Here is a 24,784-nt window from a genome sequence, read left to right as displayed (position 1 = left end):
TTTCTTAATTATTTTTTCTTTTTTTTTTTAATTTTCATTATTATTTTTTGTTCGCTTTCAAATAGTTTCAGCTTCTTGATGGAAAAACTAATTTTTGCTTTCACAATACATACATATATAATTGGCAAAATAAATTTTACTACATACAACGAAATTGATTTAGAGTAAAATACCGTGTACGAGTTACCCAAAACTACAATTTGTACTAACAGAATGGTTTCGCGTTTACACAATATAATGACAAAAGTCAAAATTACATATATATATGTATATGCATTTGTTTACATGTAATTTAACGTTTTATAAAACATTTTATGCGTAGATAAATTACTTTTACATTTTTATGTATTTTTGTTCAATAAATATAATAGTAAATATTTTTTTAAAAATATATTTGCATTAGTTGTAAATTTAGTAGGTATGTATGAATGTATCAGTGTACAAAAATTTAAATTATACAAATTTAATCATTACATATACAAACAGTGCTGCCAATATGTTAAACTAGCAGTAAAGAAAAGTATGTTGTAAAATCTGTTGTCGTTTTTGTATTGAAAATATATTTTTAACTAATATTTTGATTAAAAGCCTATGGCTGCAACTTTTTTTTTTAAATATAATTAAATGAAAAAACAGAAACTAAAATGTAAAATATATATTTTTTTGTTTAATAACAATTTAAAATGGCTCTTTTTTTGTATACTGTAAACTGTGTTTTTCGGTATGGCAGTCTTTTTTAAATTAATATTTTTAATTATTAAAAATAACAATATAGGAATTCTATGAAATCAAAGTCATCAGTTCTTTGCAATGAAAAGCAGTTAAACCGAATGTAATTGCAAAAATTATTTCTATATTTAATGAGCAAGTTGGTAATATTTTTTTAAAATATATTTTTTACATTATTTTAAAATATAAAAGCATAATTATATAAAATATTACACTGCAATTTTATGCCCAGTAAATTATTTTAAAATAATTCTACCAACTCACTCCTTTTTTTCTTGTTTTGCTACAGTTAATTTTAAATTTGAGATCATTTTACTTTGAATTTTTGCATTTATTTATATAACTACTTGTACTTAAATAGCTTGTTGTTGCATAACATTTAAGCATTTTTTTTTTGGAAAATCAAACTTTTTTAATTGCATATACATAACCTACAAATACGCGACTTAATTGCTGCTGCTGCTTAGGTCTATTTAACTTTTGCTGTTTAATATTTTTATACCAAAAATTTAGCAATAAAATTACTTTAGTAATTTTGCGCCTTTGGTTACTTATTTTCCTTACTAAACATGAATTTTTCTTCTTCATCTTAATGAATATGACATATGCACTCAACAGTCTCAAAATCTCATTTCAATGGCGTTTGCTTAACATGTTTGTTCTTGTTTGCCAATAATATTTTGTATGCAACTGTATTAATTATTTTTTGTTTTTTTTTTTTTGTTTCTTTGCATGCATATTATTTTCTTTTATTGCTATCTGCTGTGTTTATAATTGTTGTTGGTAATTGGTTTTTCATTCGTGTTTTACAAAATGTGGAATTCCATCTGGTTACTACCAGGGATCACAAAAACTAGTCTATATACATACATATATTTTTAATTTACTATATTATTTAATTTGTAATTGTTGTTTTAGCATCTAATTTAAAGTCTTTCAAAGAACATGCTGAAATTTCGATCACATTCTTAATGTTTAACACAATTTCATACATATTCGTTTTTCATTTGTTGTCTTTGCTTTGTTTGCATGCGGAGTTGTTTAATGTCGCGTAACTGCTTAGAAAAGGACAAAGAAAAACTTTATACATATACACGCTTACATATGTACTTATAAAAATAATAAATATACGCTTTTGCAAATATAAAATTGTACGTTGTTTTTTTTTTTTTGTTTTGTTTGCTTTTAGAGTATCAATTTTTTGTAAAACAATTTTCGCACGGCGACACCCGCCTGGCAAGTGGTTAGTTTGCGTTCGAGGTGTGAGTAAATGGAATTTTACTGCATTTAATGCTGATTTTTTTTTTTGTTTTTTTGACTTTGGAAGGACTTTTGGTGGTGTGAACAGCAGCCGCAGACAATTACAAATTATGTAAGTTTTACTGTATTTAAATTTTTTCAATTTGTTTTTTGTATTTTTTACTTTCGCTCGTTCTCATTACGCCAGCGTTCTCGTTTTTATTGGCCTACTAACCAATAGGTACAGTTAATCGTTAATTTATGCTTGAAATTCGCTAACTTACAACTATATGCTTGTGTGTATGTACGTATCGATTAGATGTTATATTTTATATATGTATATATGCATTACAACTATATTTTCGCTAAAGATTTTCTTTTTATCATTAATACTATAGTAATAATTTCAAAATTTTCGCTTTGCTTCACATCAATTTTTTTTAATTGTTTCACTTTTTTTGGATCGATCGAGGAACAATAAGTTTTGGCTTGTTACTCAAGAAGTTTTATGATGTGTTTTTTTTTGTCATTTTTCTATATTCATAAATATTTTTGCATACTTTGCATAGTGAACTTTTTATAGATGTACATATGGTATGTATGTATGCTGGCACAAGTTTGAAATCTCATTAACCATATTGTAAGTATGTATATGTTACTATTTTCATATGTAATTACACTCGTATGTAGGTATATAATATGGAATTGCGTTTTTTGTCAAACATACGCGTATATATCTACATACATGTGTATGTGATATTTATCAACATACAAATTTGCTAAACTTTAGTAATATATATATATATGTATATATGTATCATATATATGTTATATGTATGTTTGTATGAATACAATTTGTTAAATCTTTTAAATATAATTTATACTCTTTTAATAGTATTTATAAATTTTCAATATACATATATAATATTTTATGCGCACTTACAGACTAAATATTTTTACTAATTTTTGTTACTTTTAAATTCTAATGAACACAATCAAGTGAATTTTCACATAAAACACTGTCGAGATTGGTATTAGTGGCGTGCTTATAATTTCATGTCTTAGTCGCTTTGGCAGTCAGTCTTCTTTAAAAAGTATAACCAAAGTACCACACAAACACATGCACTTGATTACAGTTAATTACAATATTAAACAAAACAAAAAAGTGTATAACACAAAATAAAATAATTCAAATTTCATATAAACTTACGTACAATTGTTAATTGATATGCATTGCATACAATTGTAGAAATAAAATATTCGGTTTTCAACTATAATTAAAAAACGTGTACAAATCTTTTATAAGGATTTGTGCCTTCTTTGGAATCTGGCGATAATTCGATAAGGAAAACTATGCGGCCATCAGGCATTAGTGCCACATCACATGTGCGATCCTTCTCGTCCAGAGTTTGTGGCATCAATGGATTAACTGATGGACGTATCTCAATCTGTAGGAATGAAATTTCAAGAAATTTAGAATACTTTTAGTTAAAACAGGAAAAAGATCTTTTCAATCAGTTTGTATTGCAGCTATATGAAATAGTGGTCCAATCCGAACAATAATCTATGCAGAATTTCGTGAAGATATCTTGTCAAATAAAAAAGCTTTCATTCAAGCATGGGATTTTAATCGATCAGTTTGAATGGCAGCTATTGGATATAGGGGTTTAATCTGAAAAATATGTTCGAAGATTGTAGTGTTGCCTTAGAAAATAATCTATGGAAAATTTCGTAAAAATAGCTTGTCAAATAAAAAAGTTCTCCATACAGGGAATTGATTTTGAACGGTCAGTTTGTATGACAGCTATATGCTATAGTGATCCGATATCGGCGGCTCCGCCAAGAAAGCGGTTGGGAAGAAAAGAATAGACAGACAGCCGAACATCATGGCTAAGTCGACTCAACTCGTCAAGCTGATCATGTACGAGGTGTGTTTAAAGGAAAAGGTGAATTTTGATTTTTCGCGGGCTGTGGTCATTCGATTATCGATATTTTATTTTTGTTATAATCGGACACATATGTTTATCATGTGCTTGCATTAGGAGCCAATTTCGATTAGTAGTTTGTTTTTGACAACAGAGAAGATTAGTCAGGTTTTTGTGTGCTCTTCTCTTTTTGATTTTCGAAAGAAATGGATCAAAGAATGTGTATGAAATTTTGCGTTAAAAATGGAATAAAGTGCTCCAAGGCACTTAAAATGTTGACTGCAGAGTCCACTTGGTCTCAAAAAAATGTTTATAAGTATTACAAGGGCTTTACTGAAGGCCGAGCATCCTGGAGGTGCTGCCACGTCAAAATGCGAAGAAAATATCGAACAGTGAAAAAAATTGTTCTTGAAATTCGTAGAATCACTTATAGGAAAATTGCAGAGGATGTTGGCATATCAATCGGCTCATGCCATAAAATTTTCTTGAATGTTTTGGGCAACGTGTGGCAGCGAATTTTGTTTCAAAATTGCTAAATTTTGAGCAATTGAATGTCGTCAACAACGATCCGGGTTTGCCCAAACGGGTCATAACTAGTGCCGAAACGTGGGTATATGGTTACAACGTCGAAACTATGGCCCAATCATCCCAATGGAAGCTGCCAGATGAGCCAAAACCGAAAAAGGCACGCCAAGTTCGATCAAATGTGAAGGTTTTGCTCACTGTTTTCTTTGATTACAATAGTGTGGTGCATCACGAGTTTCGGCTAAAAGGTTGTACAGTTAATAAGGAATACTATAAGGAAGATATGCAACGTTTGCGTGAAGCAATACGGCTCAAACGATCGGAATTGTGGAAAAAAATCATGGATTCTGCATCACGATAATGCACCAGCTCACACATCAGTACGTAATTATTTGGCCAAAAAACAAAACCGTAATCATGCCTCAAGCTCCGTATTCACCAGACTTGGCTCCGTGCGACTGTTTCCTATTCCCAAAACTGAAGAAACCAATGAAAGCGTGTTGCCACAATTGATGAGATCAAGTCAGAATCGAAGAAAGGGCTGATGGCCATATCGAAAAGCACATTACAGAAGTGCTTCGAGGATTGGGAAAAGCGTTGGAACAATTGTATTATATCCGAGGGGTATTACTTTGAAGGGGACAAAATAGATATTGATGAATAAATAAGTACTTTTCAAAAAATTCAAAATTCACCTATTCCTTGGTACACGCCTTGTATACCTATAAACATATATATATTATATATGGTCTTCGACAATTTCTTCTGGGTGTTACAAACTTCATGGCAAGCTTAATACACCTGTTCAGGGTAAAAAAATGTACTACATGAATTGTAAAATCTTTGGTCTAACCATAAAAGATCGAGTTTTAAATGGAAATATGTTTTTTTCTTCCACACAATATTTATCTAGAGTAATGCATTTGCTATAACAGTCAGCCAATATTTGAATACTGGTTCCATTGTATGAAATTTTCAAATATACGCTTATTTCCATCTTGACCTCCTCATTTTCGTGAAATCTTTCTTCCAGCGAGCCACTTTTTGACTGTTTGGAAAGAGAAAATAGTCGCTGTTAGTCAAAGTTTACAGCGTAACTTCATCAATTCGGTACAGCAATATTTTCTCAAAGCCAAAAACTCACTTTTTCCATTGTAATAAAACAGAGATTGTAGAGATAGCGTCACTTAAAGATCAATAATTTGAGAACGTTGAATGAAATGTCATGAAAATTTTAATTGGATTCTAGTTAAGATTAGTACTCAAGGTAGGTAGAGATATTTGTTTTTGACTCAATCTCGCCGAAGGCCAAATATTGTTCAGTTCATATAGTATGTAGTTGTGATATACTCGTAGTAAATGACCTATCTGCAATTAGTTGGAAAAGCTCGACCAATATCTGGTCAAATTGCGAATTTACTGAGATTTACAATTTCATATTGTACGAGACAACTTTCTAGGTTAAGCAATGGCATCATTAACTTCTACAAGTGTTAGGCTATTGTTCCGGCCTGTTTTCAGTTTTAACTGAAGGAAACAATTTGAACTATGTTACTGAACATCTAATTAAGGATTAAGGAAATTTTTCGACAACTTACACTCCAGAGATATTCCAAGCTAGGACTGTAAACGATTATACGTTGATTCTTTGAATCGGCAACGATAATACGTCCGTCGTCATCACAGCAAATACCAGAAGGGCGATTAAATTCTTGGATGCCAGTACCCTCATGGCCTTTAGCAGACAAGATCTGAAACAAAGGCACAAACTTAAGTAACATTGTAAATATATATATAATCGCAAACATATACTTAATGCTCCAAACATACCTCATTAATATCTGGATCGATCAGGTATAGACAGTGATTGTCAAAGTCCGATACTATAATATTGCCAGTTGGTGTATAACATACACCACGCGGTGAAGCAATGCCCTTATTCTGACCGTGATTGTCGAATACGATTTGTCGTATGAAACGGCCCTCCGAGTCGAACTGTTGTATACGATGATTACGCGAATCGGTGACAACGATCTGACGACGCGAATTTACAGCCACATCCCACGGATATTGGAATTGTCCATACTCTTTGCCATAGCTACCGAATTTCAACAAATACATGCCAGCCGCATTGAAAATCTGCACACGATGATTATCCTTGTCGACAACAATAATACGATTATCTATGTCGACACAAATGCCAGCCGGCAAGTCAAATTCGCCATTGCCAACACCTTTGCGACCGAATTTGAACTTCAAAGTGCCATCCGGATTAAAAACTTGCACACGATTATTGCGTCTATCTGAGATCAAAACATGACCCATCTTATCAACACACAGACCCCACGGGCGGCTAACCTGTCCATCGTCATGGCCCTCTGTGGCGAAAGATAGCGATAGTGCATTCGAATTACGTGCCTTTACATGCTCTAGAGAACCGGGTATGGCCTGTGTGCTGCGCGGTGCACCAAAATGCAGATTTGGCGAAGTGCGTAATACGCTGAGTTCCCATTCGAGTCCGGTACTCTGAAAACCACATGCACTACCACCACGTACTGGCAACAATGGTGACGGAATACTATGGAAGCTATTCTCACGGATGAACGGGCGACGCATATTCGGTGGCATCGCTACGTTGGCAACAGGCATATTAGGATTGGCTATCGGCATAACGGCACCCATTTCGGCACCTACAGCGGCTATTACGCCACCACCGTTTACTATTGGCATATTTTGTTCGTCCACCAACACAATTCCTCCTTGACTGCGTATATCTTGCAATATATTATAGTCCGGCGAAATGAAACCGAACATCTCTTGCTTTGGCTGTAAATCTTTATATATGGCAGCGAATTGTTCGAGTTGTCGCTCTCCATTTGAGACCTTCATCGCAATCTCAATGTGATCCATGCGTCCGCTATTCTCGCATATTTTTTGCAACATATCGGAAGTTTCAGCAAGTCCGGAAAGTGCCGATTTCAAGCCGGCCATTTGATCGTGTAGAGTGGCCAGGCGACGTTGACGCAATTTATCAACAAAATCCAATAGGAAACGTTCGCGATCCTCGATGGCAATTATGAATTGTCGAAAGGCTTTCCGTATCGTGTCACTCAGTTCGATGCAATTGCGCTCAATCATTCGTATAAATGTCAATGCCTTATCAATACTACTCTTAATGCACTTGGTGCCCGTACGGCTACTTTCAATGGCCGATTGTATCTTGTCGTTGGCTTCATCGACGAAACTCGCTATGGAAGCGTAATTGTGCTCCTTGTGTTCGTGCAGCGTACAACATTGACAGACTAACTTTTTGCACGAATCGCAAACGTAACGCATCATCTCATTGTGTAGATCACAAATGTAGCTGGGCGATGGTGGTGGTGCTAACGGTGGTGCTGCTGGTGTTACAGCTGTTAATGTTGCACTAGAGACTCCACCAGTGGGTGAGGTGGCTGTACCGATCGGTGCAGGCAACGACACGATTGCATGATTCGCGAATACAGGACTCTTGCGATGTTCCTGTAGACAATTATTGCACATAAACTCATTACATTCAATACAACGTATGGAAGCACTTACTTCACACCAACCGCAATTCATACTCGAATTGCTCGACGACTCAGATGGGAATTTTTTAGGCCGATTTATAGGCGGTCTGGGTATCCCAATATTACCCAAATCACCTGATGGCTGTTCTATAGCACCAAAGTAGTTATTAAAGATGGCGTCGTTGTTAGGAGTCGAACTAAAAAGAGAACAATAAACAAACTCAAGTTAGCGACAGAAATAAATAGTGGAAGATTTAAAGAAAAAGACTGCTGAACTTCATGCCTTAAAAGTACTAGTCTACTTTGAACATTACATGGAAATTATCGGTGTCAGATTATCAGATCTATGATCAAAAGGGATCTATACATATTAATCTTAATATAGTTCCAGCGGACAGTGACAGCATTATTTTCCTTTGAAAAACCGTTCACAAAGCTTAAGCATGATCATTTCCAACGTTTTTACCTTGATAATAACTTTGTTAGGATACTTCCTGATGACTCTCTCTTACACAGTAACATACTTGTATAACAGTTTTGTTCATCTAAGAATTGTTTGTAACAGCATAGTCGCAGGAGAAAATGGCGAGTGCAAAATTTCAGATCCTTATCTCGAAAACTGAGAGACTAGTACGCATATATACAGATGGATATATGGCAAAATCGATTCAGCTCGTCACACTGAACATTTATATATACTTTAAAGGGCCCCGACGTTTTATACTGGGAAAATGTTAATATGACCTTTAAAACGTTCCGCCCCCGTTCTTAGAATATGGTTTTAAGTGAGTTTTTAGGTATTAATATTGATCAATGGAATAGACTGAAAAAAATGAAGGCCGTGTATCGAATTCTCAAAATCCGTTTGAAAAAACTGTAATTTGTTTGTGCCTTTAAGTAAATGTCTACATATGGTTATGACTACAGTCAATCTTTTGACTAGTATGCAACAAGTTCCAATACCTTTGTTTTGACTTGGATGTGAACAAATGAAAATACAGTTAGACTACCTTAGATTAATTGTGGAAGATGATTCCACCGAATCTCCATAAATTGTGTTCCTTAAGGGTATAAAAAGTCAAACACACTTCTTACTACTTTTCCAACACAAATTCGGGTCTCTAATGTTATATATTAAATAGGGTAGCGCGAAAAAAAAAATTTTTTGCTTAGCCTGAGGGTAAAATTTGTAAATTATAACAAAAAAAATTTTGGAGAAAAAAACATTTGTTTAACTTTTAAAGTTAACTTTTAGTTTTAGAAGCTGTGGAGAGTCCTCTTTCTGGCCAATTAAAAGTTATCAAGATTTAAGCAAAAAAAATTGCTTTTGTCCCAAAAAAATTTTAACTCGAAATTTACCGTACTCGAAAGTCCGTGGGCCGCATATAGATGTTAAAAAAAAAAAATTTCCAAAAATCCCTCAGGCTAAGCAAAACAAAAATTTTTTTTTCGCTCCACTCTAATATGAAATAGTAGACTTAACATATATGTACTTACATTTCATTACTTAACGGCTGCATCAATGGCGGAGGGGCAGCACGAGCAGCGGTCATATCCCATGATGGAAAGGTATCGAAAAAATCGGCTAGCAAACGTTCTGCAGTGCCATTTGGAATTTGGCCATTGCTACCGTTCGGTGGGTTATTACCGGCTGCCATTTGTTGTTGTACGCTGGAGGAATTTCCCGATATGAGTTCCATCATAAAATCGTGCTTAATACGGCGAGTAAAATTTCGCGGTCAATCGAACACACGTCCACCACTCCAACAATTAACTTCGCACACTGAATTTGAAGATTGGAAAATACAAATACAAAAATACACTAATTCACTCCTTTTTACAAATACTGTAAAATACTTAGAAATGTTTTTAAGTATTTTTTTGTTTTAAATAAACTTTGAGTTTATTTTACGGTTTAGTTTCAACAATTGTTGAAAACAAAATTGAAATCTTTTTGAAACAAAACTGATTTGTTTTTAAAACAAAAATTTTATGTTTTTAAAACAAAATTTTTATACTCGACTATCTCGAAGTGTTTCTGACGGAAGCGCGAACAACACTATGCAATTTGATCAGTCGGCGGTGCTGTTAAAAGGGCGTCAGACACAGGTATCTTGCAGCAGGGAGACAGCACAGGTCACAAATAATCTTCGCTTGGCTTGCTTTTGTTTCAATTTCAGTAAACACATTTTTGTGCGTGTATATGTGTGGGTAACATGTGTTTTGTTTTTACTATTTTCGGAAAACTATTAAATGGTAAAGTATCAGTTCCGCTCTTTGAGTACATTGATTTATAAAGAAAGACATTCGTTTTCAGCTGCCAGAAATTCATCAAATAAAGGCAGGATTATAGCCAGCGCAGCTTATCCTGGTTACCTTTCAATAACTGTAGGTGTGTATGTTTGCGGTCTAGTCTGAATGCATATATACATATTTATATAGACCATGTTAACCCTTATACGATTATCTGCCCTGATTTTTAATTGCGATTTTGTTCCATCCACAAAATGACAATCGAATATAATAATTGTAGTTTACTATAGTTTTTATGTAAGGCTCTATCAAGGAATCAGTTATCTCACTCTCTATACATTTCTCTTCCCTTTTTTTGGAGTATTATTTGTGTACTTCTTTCCTAAAAAACTATTTCTAAAAAATAATGTATATGGCAAAACAACGTTTGCCGGGTCAGCTAGTTGAGTATTGAAATGAATAAGAAAACAGATTTTGCTTTAAATAATCAAACTCCAACCGTTAAGATCTGCTTTTTATGCAAATTACTAGGCCATGTTAAATAATCACAAAAAAACTTAGTTTTACTATAAAAATTCTGTTCAATTTATTACATGTCATAAGAGAGATATTATAGTTCTACATAGTTCCAAAGAAAAACATCTTGCTAGTTCTTTCCATTGATGTAAGCAACCTTCAAGTCGAATTAAGGTTAATTAATAAGGAAAAAAATAACTTTTAAGAAGAACTCAATCTTGCTTTTGATTGGTCCGTTTGAATGGTTGATTTATGTTATACAAGTAGTAGTCCAATCTGAATAATAAGTTCGAAGATTATAGCATTGTCATTTCCCATACAAGAATTTGGTTTATTTTTCGATCGGTTTAAATGTCCGCCACATGATATAGCGCTCCAAAATCGATGCTTCTGGCAAATGAGCAGCTTCTTATAGAGAAAAGTAGTAGAATTTCAGATCGATATTTTCACGGTCATTCTCTCGAGAATATCGATCAGCACGCTAATCATTTATAGCTATAGGTACTTTATGGGGTCTTCAACGTAACGTACGTAACCACACTATTAATCTCGGTCACGAAAAAATCCGAAATTATTTATATGTATGTGAGTTAGAATTTTACGTCTAAAAAATCGCTCGAACTTTCAGCGTAAAACTATTTAAGGCCAGAATAAAGCAAAACATCTTCTCTTATGATTGGAAATGGGGCCGTTCCCACGACAGTCGGGTCTACGTAACCGGAACGGACCCGGATTTATTCCGGTCAAGGACTGTCAACTCGGCAGAATTCTGTCGCTACAACAACAACATGATTGGAAATGGGGCATACGGTAGTCGGTTATAAATCCGAAAATATTTGGTTGGATTAAAAATCTGGGTTGTTACAATCGAAATATTATAATACATGTAATACAATTATCAAATAGACTGAATATGGATTTCAACATATTAGTTAAATAAGTTGTATGACATTATAACATGATTGCTGTATCGATAGCAAAAGTTGGATCGCAAATAGCAGTTTTTGGTTGAATTTTTCTATAACACGAGTAGACTTCTATCGGCACTCTGTCTTTAAATTATGTATGTCTAAAATCTTTCCAAAACAGCTTGGTCTACGTATTTGCAACTAATTTATATTCAACCAGGGATCACCCATATTTACGATAAAAGCTAAATTCTCTAAAATACATTTTATAATACATATGTATGTATGTATTTGTTTGCAAATAACTCCCCAGGTCTGCACTTATTGGAGTATACTCTTTCAATCATAGTCGTTTGCTATTTTAATGGTGGTATTACTTGAAAAAATACTCATCCAGAAACGAAAGAGAAAATTTACAGAGCCTTGCGCTGTTTTAATAACCTTACCACCCTAAACTTCAAATCAAGTGATGTCTCCTCCTCTACAGAATAATGTTAAAGCCACTGAAAGAACTTCAGATTACTATGAATATACATAAGGTCCTAAAATTTCATTGGTCATGGGTCGACAGACGGAAGCCAAGCAAACTAGTGGTTTTTATAGTCAAAGCTATTTAATAAGAGTTATGCTCCACCGTGTGAATTCGATAGAGAAGAGAGTATAACCGCTTCCTTCAATACTACCAAGTTTTGTTTAACAGAGTTTACAACTGCTTTACCTCTTTGAATGGCATAGATTTTCATTTGCTTTTAAAAATTTAAGTCTTAAAATAAAATATAATTGTTTATAGAAATGGTCCAAAAGGTTACTAGGTATCTTAGCACAAGATTTAACCGTTAGTGCTGCCAGTCTATTTGAATAGCAGTTTAACATGTTCGATTCACAACTCTCTAGCGGTTGACGAATCGAAGACAACTGATATCTCACAATAGCATAAACGTTTCTGCAAGGTACTCTTAACATCTTTAAAAATGGTGCAAAGGACCCGCACCAGGTATCTGTATACCTGAATAAAGATTTTACCGAAATTATGGATATTCCCACTAACAAGTAGCACATGCAGATGCACACACACATACAAAGGAGCACGGATGCAACTACAATTAAAATTTGTTTCAAAGAAATAATGCACATAGACATACATCCATATGCGTATACGTGCATAGGTGCATAAATATGGTAAATAAATCAAATAAATTGAATAATTGTGCGAATTTCAAAGAGATGCTAAAAAGGCATTAACAAGAGAACTGCAGCGTAAATCAATGTCCCTTTGCTCATTACCGTTGAACGAAATTCTAGGCGAGTCATCTGTTAACGGCTGAATGCATATCCGCACAAAGTAGGTATTTAGCACAAACACACACACACAAACATATACACATGGAAGTCGAGTTTTCTAGTTCGGTCTTCGCTTTGCTTTCGTTTATTATTTTCTTCTTTTACAATCGATGCGTAGCGAATGCGTAAGGAATCATCTGCCTGACCGAATATATACATACATACACACACACACATGTATAACTGATTTTCTTGAGAAGAGTGCCGCAGGGCCATGAAGGCAGACAGTCGAAGAAAAACCACCCCTGTTATTCATAGAAATTTGAACTAAAAGTAAACTCACCCCTAAAAAGGTTAACTACTATTGCGATTTGTGTGTCCTTCTGGAAGGTACCCTTACTCACCAGCCACGTACACCCAAATCCATTACATATTTATTTGTATGGCATTACAAAGCAAACACACAGATACATACATACCTATATAGTGACGTATGGAGTTAAGGACACGATATGCCAAATGAAATGCTAAGGACTGTATTAAGATAAGGGCAAAACACACAAAGTGCGCAGAATGCAAAAGTATTATAACTATGTACAATGTATGTACCTATGTAATTTCTTTGCTACACTCTTGCACGAAATTTAATAACTTCGTACCACCTTATGTATGTATATGTGTATATTCATGCTTACAGATTTCAGATTTTTTTTCACCAGATAGTAACCCTATTATGTGTTGGATTTAAGAAATTTCCTACAATTTTCAGCTTAAAGAAGTAAAGAACGCAATTTCAGCGAGAAGAAATTCAAAATATAAGGCTTGCAGGTGAATATATTCGTTTTGGTACCTTTTTACTTTTAACCTATACTTTTCAGCGGTTAGCCAGTTTAAGACTTTGAAAAAAACTTCAAGTACACTTTAGGGTCCTAAAAACCTAATTCAATTCGTAGAAGAGCAAAAAAAAATATTGCCTTGCGTTTTCAAAGCGGGAGACGACGGTACTCAAAGCAATCGTGCTTATCTACCTGAAATTTAAACTGTAGCTTCACAATAATATTTTTTACTAAATTACGTACGATTTTTATATTCTAAATAGTAGTAGTAGTAGCTTGATACTCTTAAAAAAGTTTTTTTCTTCTTATTATCAGATAAAAAAATTCATATCTCACTGCCAACTACTTGAAACAATATCTCGTTTCAAGAATTTGTAGGAAATGGAATGCTCTACAAAATGGTCTCCATTACGATTTTTTCGTAAACCTTACGGTTTAAAACATATTAGCGCCTAAAGTTTATTACTCAATAAAAAAAAAATAATTTAAATTGCAATACTCATAGTTTTGTAGAAAATTCACTATTCGTGACCACTATAGCATATAGCTGCCATACAAACTGAAAGATCGGAATCAAGTGCTTATATGAGATACTTTTTTATTTGACGAGATATCTTCACGAAATTTGTCATAAGATATTGCCAAAAGCAATACTGTAATCCTGAAGAAATTCTATAGATCGGATCACTATAGCATATAGTTGTCGTACAAACGGAACGATCGCAATCAAGTTCTTGTAAGGAACTTTATTGTATTAGTGAAGGGTATTATAGCTTCGGTGCAACCGAAGTAACCGTTTTTTCTTATTTTTGTTATTATTCCAACTTTTCATAAAGAATTTACTACTTATTTTTGGGTCTTGTAAAAACTGTATTTTTGTGAAAATGTATGTAAAGCTAACTTCCTTTACCCGCAAGTCTTAAGCAAATTGAGATCGTGTATTTTATTTTGTTTCAGATAGGAAAAGTTTATAGAAATACCTTCGCCTGTTGTCATTCTCATAAAAAGTGATTCCGAAGAATGGTCCACTAGTCGCAATATTTTGTATAAAAACAAAAATAACACATTCAAATACATGTTTAATAAAGCCAGTAAAAGAGAAACTCAATTGCTTTTTCTTGCTACCAGGAAAAATTGGCAAAATCAAGCGCTTGTTGATGGCTTCAAATAAAGTTCAATAACAATATTATATACATACATATGTATGTAGGAATCTTTTTTAAAACCAAACTTTGTTAGTCAACAGTTAAAGTCAAAACTTTAACGTTGTAAAATACGTATCGTCTGAAAAGGCGTAATTTAAAAGTTGGTTTTCAATATTTTTCAAAATGTTTTAAAATGATATTGTACATACATAATACGAAATTTCACAATAGTTATTTTCAATCATTTAATGATTTTATACTCAAAATAAACACGAATTCTGTGGAACTTGATTTAGAATCACCAGCTCTATTCAACGCAGTATAAGTGAAGAAGGAATTGCCATTATTTTGCAACACTACTGGACTAATGATGCCAAAGGTCAAGATTGGCTCAAACACGAAGTCGAAATTGGCGAACACCTTCGTTACACGTTATCGTAAGTTCTATCAAACATTTACCACTCTTGAGAGTTATTGAACCGATCTGTAAAAAGTCGTCATATAATAGGAAACATTGGCAATTTATGTACTCATTTTTTTAAGGATTGGGTATTAGTCAAAGCATTAAGGAATCCAAATCTTTCAATTCTTAAGAGGTTAGGTCAGTAAAAGCCCTCAAAAAGGGTTTAGCTTTGACAACTTATTTTGGGAATAAGAAAAAGAAATCAAATATCCTTCTTTCAGGCTTTTAAATAATATATTTGAGTGAATACAAATGTTTATATTGTCATTTGGTTACAAATCTTCGGAATCAACTTTTTGAAGTGGAGCTCTACGAGCAGTGGTAGTTTTAGGAACTGAAAATGGGAACTGAAACTTTTGAACAAAGGTTCGATTTTTTACCGGAAAATTAGCCGTAAATAGTGAAGCTATAAAAAATTTTTTAAGTGGATGCGTAAGTACCATCGTCGCGCGATTTAAAAAACGAAATTTCGAGAAATGTATAGTAAATCATTGTATAATGTTTTAGGGACCCTAAAGTGTATATTGGACCAACAAAATTTGTTTTTTTTGTGTCTTTAATATTTAGACTGGCCTAACCTTTTAAAGGACCCAAATCTTTCAAAATTCAGCTAAAATCTCAATATCGCATACATATGTACATATATGTGTGTATATGTGGACATTTAATATTTATGTATGAACACATATGTTTACCGTGTAAATATGTATTTAGATATCAATGTGTGTCAATGGAAACTAAAATCTATAACACTAGTACAGTTAGATGTAGTTTCTCCAATAGGACTACCAATTTCACAAAATACATATCTACCCAACATACATATATACATACATATGTACATATGCATGTTCCCAACTTTTTACATAAGTATGTATGTATTTGCATTTTTATCATTTGGATCCTACGTGATTTTAATGCGTTGTAGCGAATGCAGTCCCGAATATCCTTTTTACCTTTACTGTGTCAACATGCGCACATTTACACACATCTATATATAATATATATGTATGTACTCAAAGCCTCTGTCTATAACAAACTTATCTATGATGGCTTGTACTTACGTTTCTTGGCACAGGCATACAAGTTTGCGTTTGAATATTTGTATGCGTATGCAGTTGTTGGTGTTGTATCGGCGTCGTCGTCACTGCTGTCAGTGTTTTCGTAAGCGAAGGAAGGGCCGACCAACTTATGTATGGGGTCTTTTCCGTTTCCCTTATACAACGTTCTGACTATTGGTTGTGTTGCGTTACGCCGTCTTGTTCAGCTTCTTCTTCTTCTCCGTGCTGTTTCTATTCTTCTAATGAATACGAATATACTTGCTTTGCATATATAAAGGTGCTGGGATTTTTGTTTTGCTTTCACTCCCCAAATATTCTATGTATTAGTTTTTACTTGTTTTTATAAATTTGTGTTGTACACAATCTCTTACGCTTCTCTTTTATGTTATTTTCTCTTAAATTTGATTTTTTTCTGTTTTTGATTTATGAATACTTTTAGGGTTGTATTCAGTCTATGCTGGGCTAAACGACTCCCAATTGGATTTTTTTGTTTTTGTTGCTTGCAAGGGCCACGAGTATTCGTTTATTATATATTTAATTATTAATTTATTTAAAATTTTATTTTTAAGTCGTTTTTGTTGTTTTTGTATGATTTTACATATAGTACTTTGGAAGAGTTCAGTCGATTTGTGCTGGTCTTTTGCCGTTATTGTTGTTGTTATGTTTATAATTTTCCAAATCTCCACTGTGTCGCCGAAAACTGACTTCGCATTGTCTTTCTATGTTTTTAAGTATACATATGTATGTATGTATTTACATATGTATGAAAATTATTTGTTTGATTGAGTGCATACATATATTTTTGTATGAATGTATGTTTGCTCGTTTGTTTGTCATATACACATAGATATGCTTCAATCTAATGCCTTTTCACGTATTATGAGCGCTCTTCGCTGTTTCTCGGGTTCATGATGTTAGTTCTTTTCTTTTTTTTGTTCTTTTTTGATTTCCTTTACGAATTTCGGGTGCACCACAGCAATGAAAACGTAACAGAAGTTAAAAGAAGTGCGTTTTTTATTGTTTTGCATTAGTTTTTTTTAGTTTGCTGTTATTTTACTTTATTGGATTTTTTTGTTTCTAATTTGTTGTTGCACTGCCCCTGTATTGTTGTATTTAATTTAAAGTTTTTTTTGCGCTAATGCATAATATTTTATTATATATATGTATATATAATATAGGTATGTATATATTGTAAAAGTACCGCTTTTGAAGCCGTTCCCTTTTATTAGTTGTAATTATAAGAATTTATTTTATAGTTGTAATTTATGTAAAATGATTTTAACAGTATAAAATCAGTAATACTCTTCTGCTCCTTTTATTAGATTTTCGGCTTTGAAAGCACTCTTAAAAACTCTTATACATATTTATTTACATACACTTGTGCATGCATGTATTTTAGTTATTATATTATATTATGGCCTTAGATTATTGCATAGTGTTTATTATTATTTTTATTTATTTCACATAAATTTATTTAAGTCTGATCAAATCCATTGCACCAGCTTTGCACAATTTCGTCAAAGCTGCTTTTAAACGCTGACCATATATATGTATTTATTTGTATATATATATATATATATATATATAGAGATAATACTTTTTGATATAACAAATCCAACGGAGACGCTCAGTTGCACGATTTAAGGACAATAATAACGAAGACTATACACCTTTCACACAACAGCTCTGACATGACACTAACTCACCGTTGTGGCAGCGCGCCCTTATGTTGTGTTGCCCAATTTCCTATCAGCAAGTCGGCGAGAGAGCCCAACTGGCGTTCTGGGCGCACACAAACATCCAACTTACGGCATGCACTAACACATAGAAATTGTCAAGCTTACATATGTGCATATATATATATTTTATAGCGCTGCATTTATATACATTGATGTGAGTGCACGCAGGCGATTACGCTCATGCGTACATATGTATTTAGCCAAAACCCAATGTTGGGTACCCATTTGCTTAATATATTGGGGCTACCAAACGACACGGTGGTGGTGGTGGTGGTGACTTCTTGGCTTTTTGGTGTTGTTGTTGGCTACAAATGTAAACCAAAGCGCAACAAACAGGACAAGAGAGCGCCTTAATAATGTGTACAAATATATTTTTATTTGTGTGCATCTGTCTGTAAGTAAGTGTGTATACAAATGGTAGAAAAAACTAAGAGATATCAAAAAATCTGCAATAAAAATTAAAATTTAAACGCATAAAAATTATATTAACATTTTAATACAAATACATACATATATATGTATATTGTTATTATATGCTATATAGTATTTCATACAATAATATAAAAAATAATAAATATTATCAAACAAATTACAAATATTAATCCTTACAACTAACTACATTGTTGACTTTTGTGGTATCCTGCTTCGGTGGAGACATACAAATTTACATATATGCATACATACAGGCACATATACTAGTACACACAAGAATGGCAAGTCTATATATTATAATAAATTTGGAGTACTCGCATCAGTCGAATACTCCCTTTTATGCAATGCGTTGAGAGAAGAGTAGACGAAGTCACCCCTATCGCACGTGCTGAGTTGCTTTCGGGTCACAATACATTCGCATTGGAATCAGGAATACTCATTACTTAAAGCACATATACATACTTACATGCACGTACATGTATGTGTAAAACTATAGGGAGCTTTATAAAAGGAAGTACAAAAGCGGTCACTATATCATATATGTAGCTGCCATACAAACTGACCGATCAAAATCAAGAAAAAATTATTTTATACGTTAAACAACAAGTGGACTTAAGGTCTTTCTATAAGTTTCTGCATGGATGGCACTAACTTATAGATAGTTGGTCGTTGTTGTAGCGGCTATCTCTTCTGCTATGTTGACAGTCCATGGCCGCATAAAAACGGATAGATACTTGGTCTTACAAGATGTCCGCATCGCTTCACATTAAATTACGTTTTATGAGCTAAATAGTAATTACACGGTCCTGTGCTAACAGAAAAAGTCTATTAGATACTAAAGTTACATATATATGTCTTTAATTGTTCTAATATGATGATGATCGCGATTGACGATTTTATAATTATCTATGTATGAGATTTATACCGGACACGGTTTAAAAAGCACGACGTCGTAAACTTGAGAATGAAATTTACAGAGAATCTGAAGGATAACATGTCGCTCACTAACCGAAAAATCGTTGCGAGTGATATCACGCCCGAATTCGCCGCAGTTTGCGAAGGGAATCAACCGACCGATCGATCTGAAAGCTATATCCTTCTCAAAAAGGAATAATGTTGCAATTGTAAAAATAATGTTTCAATTCCAACGACCACTATTTGAGGTCAATACTTCGTGCTAGAGTAGTTGAAGATTGACTCTTACTTTACTACCAAATTGCTGAGTTTGAAATTTATCTCGATCAGTTGTTCGAAAATTGTCACTCACTCTCCTCCCCCTAAGAAATGACAATAAGATGTTCTATTCTTCATTCCGTTTACGTTCTCGAAATACCCCATCTACCATAAATATTTAACATTTCAAATTCGAGATCGACTGTTCCGACAATGTCATTATATAGTTTTTATTGTTGGATAGTACAAAATATTCAGCAATTAATTTAGGGGCATGCGGTTGTGGTCAGCCGAAAATCGGCACACGTTCGAGTCCGACTGAATCCGACCAGTTCCACAAATTCCAATATATATTTTCTTTATTCTTACAGAATATCAGACCAATTGTAATTACCAAACCCGAGAATGTTAATGAATAGAGAAGGCGCAAATGTTAAATCAAATCTTTTTGTGTACTAATTTGTAATTCCAGATGAGGGAACATCGAAAAAGAAAAATACACCACGCAATATGCGAAATGCTATAAATAGACACAAGGAATATTCCTAAATGAAAAATCGTTGCGCATATCTATTTAGATTTGTTTTCAAATTCTGATATGACAAAATTTATAATTATGAAAAGCCTTCTGAATTAAAAACATTCTCTGACCAAACCATCTATTTGGTATTATATTGGTCGTATATAAATTGGATTCGTTGTGTGTACGTAGATCCGACGCACTGAAACTTTTCCAGTCCTGTGAAAAGTGAGTCTTATATGTGTATTAATTGAAAATTCCCACAAATTTATGGAAGTTCACATTTTTAATGGAAATAACTTCTTGACGATTTATTATTTTATACATATGAGATTATATTGTGTATAAAAAAACGCATACTATATGAATTCGTACAGATCATACAGTAAAGTATTCAACATTTATGCTAAAGTCTGCAAACTTAACTAACTTATATAATAAAAAATATAGTAGTAATAATTTTTTAATTTAATTGACAATAAAAAAGTTAAATAAATTATTATTTATGTATTATATATCATATATATATATATATATATATATGTTGGAATATATAAAGAAATGTTAGTTATTTAATACTATTTACTTTCTTAACATCATCAACGTAAGCAAAGCGTTGCGTGTAATACGCCAATACCAGTAGGTATCGGCTGTAACACAACGCCATTTGATTTGCTTTCCGCTTTGCGCTGCACCAGGAGACTGTCCAATGATTCGTCATCATTTCGTTTGTGCAACAGGTGCTGGTATATTTTGATTTATTGGATTCTCAAAGCTACTATTGGTGTTTCCTACAATATTTCGTTTCCGATTACTTGCTACTTTACTAGTATTGCCATTTATTTGTGCTGTTGTTGTTATTGGCGTACTGTTATTGGTGGTGGTGTTGCCTACCATCATTATGGAAATTGGATTTTTTTGAACACAAGCGTTATTTTTTCTTGTACCCAGCGCTGCAGCACCGTTAGTGTTGGAAGAATGCGCTGTTGTGGAGTTACCGTTAATTGCCGCTGTCGGACTAAAATCGCCACCCTCGTTCAAATAAATGTCCATGTGATCTACTGTGTCAGAGTTAGCAAAATTGTGATCACGACGATCACTTTTCTTCCAGATATAATAGAACTGCACCAGCTCACGCATTGTACGCGTACGCACCTTTAAATAGCGACGAATGCTATAAATTAATGCTCCAATCCTTGAATCTCATTAGAGATTATACTTGCCTGATTTTGGCGTATTTTGAAAAAATCTTTACCAAATTTTTGTATACCCTCCTCGAATTTATGACACTCTTCTTCTGACCATAGGCTCATCGAACCAGTCAGCGGGAGGGCATTTAGACGTTTACGTCGTAAGGCCTCTTTAAAGTCATAACCACATTGGACGAGTAAATGGAGTGCCTGTAGCATAGAAACTTTATTTAAAATTATTTTTGCAAAAAAGTGTTTGGCACATGTACCTGCTCATTATCCTTAATCACAGCAGTTGCATCAGCGCTTTCACCTGATAATGAAGTAACGGTGCTTAGCACGTCATCTGCTTTGTTAATAAGAGATGACTCTTTACTTTCCACGTCGACACCATTTGATGCAATATTTATTGCATCTAATGGCTGGTCCTCTGCATTAGTGGTTTGGCTAGACTCTTCACCTTCCTCGTCGCCATTATCTAACAAACTTGGTTTGATATCCCGTGCCTTAAGCAAGTATTCCTCAACTTGCCTCTCACTAACCTGACTGGGTTCCCAAATCAGTTTATCTTCATTTTCATAGGGTAACACATCACCATATTGTGATAAACCATCTGGTATGGTTGCTTGGTATGATGGTCCAACCATAATAGTCTTCTTTACATAGTCACTGTCAAATTCATCCTCCTCCTCTTCGGCATCATTTACATCTTCCTCATTGTCATCGTCATAAAGTATGTCGATTTGTACATCTAAAATTATCCATTCAAAATTTACTTAATATATATATAAATATATGTATACACAGTTGTTTTATAAAAACCTTTTCCAGTTTCAACTCCTGAATTTAATACTTCTGTAAAGGACTCCTCTGGATAAAGGTCCATCAGATGTGTGCGACGGTGTTTATTTTTTTCTGCAAGTCCGTTTGTTGAATCCCCATTTTCTGCAATTTCATCTTGCTTACAATCGTCTTCTAAACATTCTTCATTATCCTCACAAAATTCTGGAACTATATTTTTGGCAGTGTTTTCTTCATCACCACTCTCTTCAATCAAAATTATGTCACTTGTCGCTCTTTCTGTAGTATTCGGTTCAATATTCTCAACTGCTTCCAAAGTCGGCTCAGTTGGCAGTTCTTCAGAAATCACAGCTGATTCACTTGCAACTTTGCGATGTTTCGAGTTTTTACCACCACCAGCTGTACGTTTATTCTTTTTTCTATATGTTCCAATGTGTACAGGAGCAGGTGGTGCTACTTGATATTTTGCCAGCAATTCTTCTAAAGGCATTTCACTTTCCTCTTGCAGTGTAGCAATTTCATCGTTAGGGTCTTGTTGTTCCATAGCAGCTAAAGCTTCTTCCTCGTTCAATGTCTGTTCATCGTCAAAATCGTTGACCATCATATCAATTGATGGCTCAAATGTGGCGTCTGCACTGCAGTTTCCGTGTGAGGTTGACGTAGACGACGCTGGCGACAACGGAGCAGCAAAAGTCTCTAAAAGAGTTGATATGGCAATTGGCGATTTATTGCGGCGTTCGCGTTGTTTGCGCGGGACCGTACAGTCCGTTTGGTAGCTAATTTCACCAGAATCCGTTGGTGCAATCATATTACTTGGTGTATCAATGGCCGTAGAGTCCATTTCCTCTTTTACTGCTTCAAAGGAGTTTCTCGCCATTACATCTGCAACTGGCTCCGGAGACATTATATTTTAGTGATAAATTTGCAATGAATAAAATAATATACAAGAAAAACTTTTGACACATTCGACTTTTGCCAAACTTCAGTATAGTGGCGTTTTATTTTAACGACGTTTAAATTGACATTAGCGCTGTTCTAAGCTATTACAACGGCGGCATATAAATTACAATAAAGTCAAGAAACAGGGATGTTAAACGAGGTAGGCGCTAAAGCACTATACGTTGTATATTTATATTTATTAGGATGGGATAGGATTAGGAAAATAAGTAAACAATAAAAAAAATTAATATAACAGAAATAAATAAATAACAACTAAATAAATAAATAAAAAATGCATAAACAAAAAATATATATAAAAAAAAATTTAAAAACAAAACCAAAAAAAATGAAGGACCTGGAACAATCAACGCTCCCTCCAGGGTTGAAGCGGTGGACCATGAACTACCTGAGCGGTCGACACTCATCCGTACTATTTCGAGGTCAAAACTCCAAACTCAGAAAAATTAAACAGGGGGTTCCGCAGGGCGGTGTCCTCTCCCCGCTACTGTTTAATTTCTACATTTCGAAACTCCCCCAGCCACCAGCGGGAATTTCAATGACCTCGTACGCAGATGACTGTACGATATTGACGTCGGGCAATGGAATCGATGGCATGTGTTCAAAAGTAAACGGCTACCTCTCCGATCTTTCTCGCTTCTTTTCTGCAAGGAACTTAACACTCTCCCCCACTAAATCCACAGCGACCATCTTCACCAATTGGACGAAGGAGTACAGACTGGACCTGAACATTTCAGTCGATGGCACAAAAATTCCGACAGTAAATAACCCTAAAATTTTAGGCGTCACTTTGGACAGTCTGTGCTCTTTCACTCCTCACACGACCGCGATAACTGCCAAAGTACAGAGCCGCAACAAAATCCTCAAGTCGCTTGCCGGCAGCTCATGGGGAAAGGACAAAGAAACGTTGTTGGCAACATACAAGGCAATCGGCCGGAAGGTCCTCAATTATGCAGCCGCAATATGGTCGCCTGGATGTAGTGACACGCAGAATAAGAAGCTCCAGACTTGTCAGAACACTGCACTCCGGACTATCACGGGGTGCCTCTTGATGTCCCCAATCGAACACCTACACAGTGAGGCCCGTATGCTTCCGGTTAAGGAACATAATGAGCTCCTCTCCAAGCAGTTTCTGCTGGGATGTTTTCGCAGAAACCACCCCTGCAGACGCCTGCTTGCAGCGGAGCAGCCTCCTAGGAACATCAAGAGGTCCTTCCTTGACTACGTCGACGACATCAGACAGCACGTCGACCAGACTTCGGACGCAACTAACTTCAGACAAGCACTGACCGCCATTCACAGTGGAGCCATTAACACCTTCACCGACTCCCTTTCAGTGAATGGCGTAATACGAGTCAAACCACCACCCATTGCAGACACAGAGCTCGAGTTGCCTCGCGAATCTAGAGTGACCCTCGCGCAACTTCGTTCTGGATACTGTAGCAGGTTAAACTCCTACCTATCCAGAATAGACCCCGACATACTAAACACATGTCCTGCATGCAATGAGTCTCCGCATGACACTAACCACCTCTTTGCATGC

General features: G+C 34.5%; 2 protein-coding genes across 4 annotated transcripts; both read right to left on the bottom strand.

Moving 5' to 3' along the window:
* Positions 1-1,885: 1,885 nt before the first annotated feature.
* wech (tripartite motif containing 71 protein wech) lies at positions 1,886-18,126 on the bottom strand. 3 transcript variants are annotated; one of them, XM_036377487.2, is made up of 6 exons: positions 18,027-18,126; positions 16,433-17,528; positions 9,464-9,749; positions 6,249-8,163; positions 6,017-6,169; positions 1,886-3,416 (listed from the first exon to the last, which is right to left on the bottom strand). In XM_036377487.2, exons 3-6 carry the CDS (start codon positions 9,667-9,669, stop codon positions 3,246-3,248), a joined length of 2,445 nt encoding a protein of 814 aa, XP_036233380.2. In that variant the 5' UTR covers positions 9,670-9,749; positions 16,433-17,528; positions 18,027-18,126; the 3' UTR covers positions 1,886-3,245. The 3 variants fall into 3 exon arrangements, with proteins under 3 accessions (XP_036233380.2, XP_069965453.1, XP_069965452.1); XM_070109352.1 differs by having other exon boundaries at positions 6,249-7,937; positions 7,998-8,163; positions 16,433-18,119; XM_070109351.1 differs by having other exon boundaries at positions 16,433-18,121.
* Positions 18,127-19,973: 1,847 nt separating this feature from the next.
* On the bottom strand, positions 19,974-23,283 carry LOC106618875 (mesoderm induction early response protein 1). The gene is made up of 4 exons (XM_014236779.3): positions 22,306-23,283; positions 21,753-22,234; positions 21,517-21,693; positions 19,974-21,448 (listed from the first exon to the last, which is right to left on the bottom strand). Exons 1-4 carry the CDS (start codon positions 23,186-23,188, stop codon positions 21,014-21,016), a joined length of 1,977 nt encoding a protein of 658 aa, XP_014092254.2. The 5' UTR covers positions 23,189-23,283; the 3' UTR covers positions 19,974-21,013.
* Positions 23,284-24,784: the final 1,501 nt, after the last annotated feature.

The sequence above is a fragment of the Bactrocera oleae genome, chromosome 4, assembly GCF_042242935.1.
Source record: "Bactrocera oleae isolate idBacOlea1 chromosome 4, idBacOlea1, whole genome shotgun sequence".
NCBI lineage: Eukaryota > Metazoa > Arthropoda > Insecta > Diptera > Tephritidae > Bactrocera > Bactrocera oleae.
This window is presented reverse-complemented; position numbering and strand designations above follow the sequence as displayed.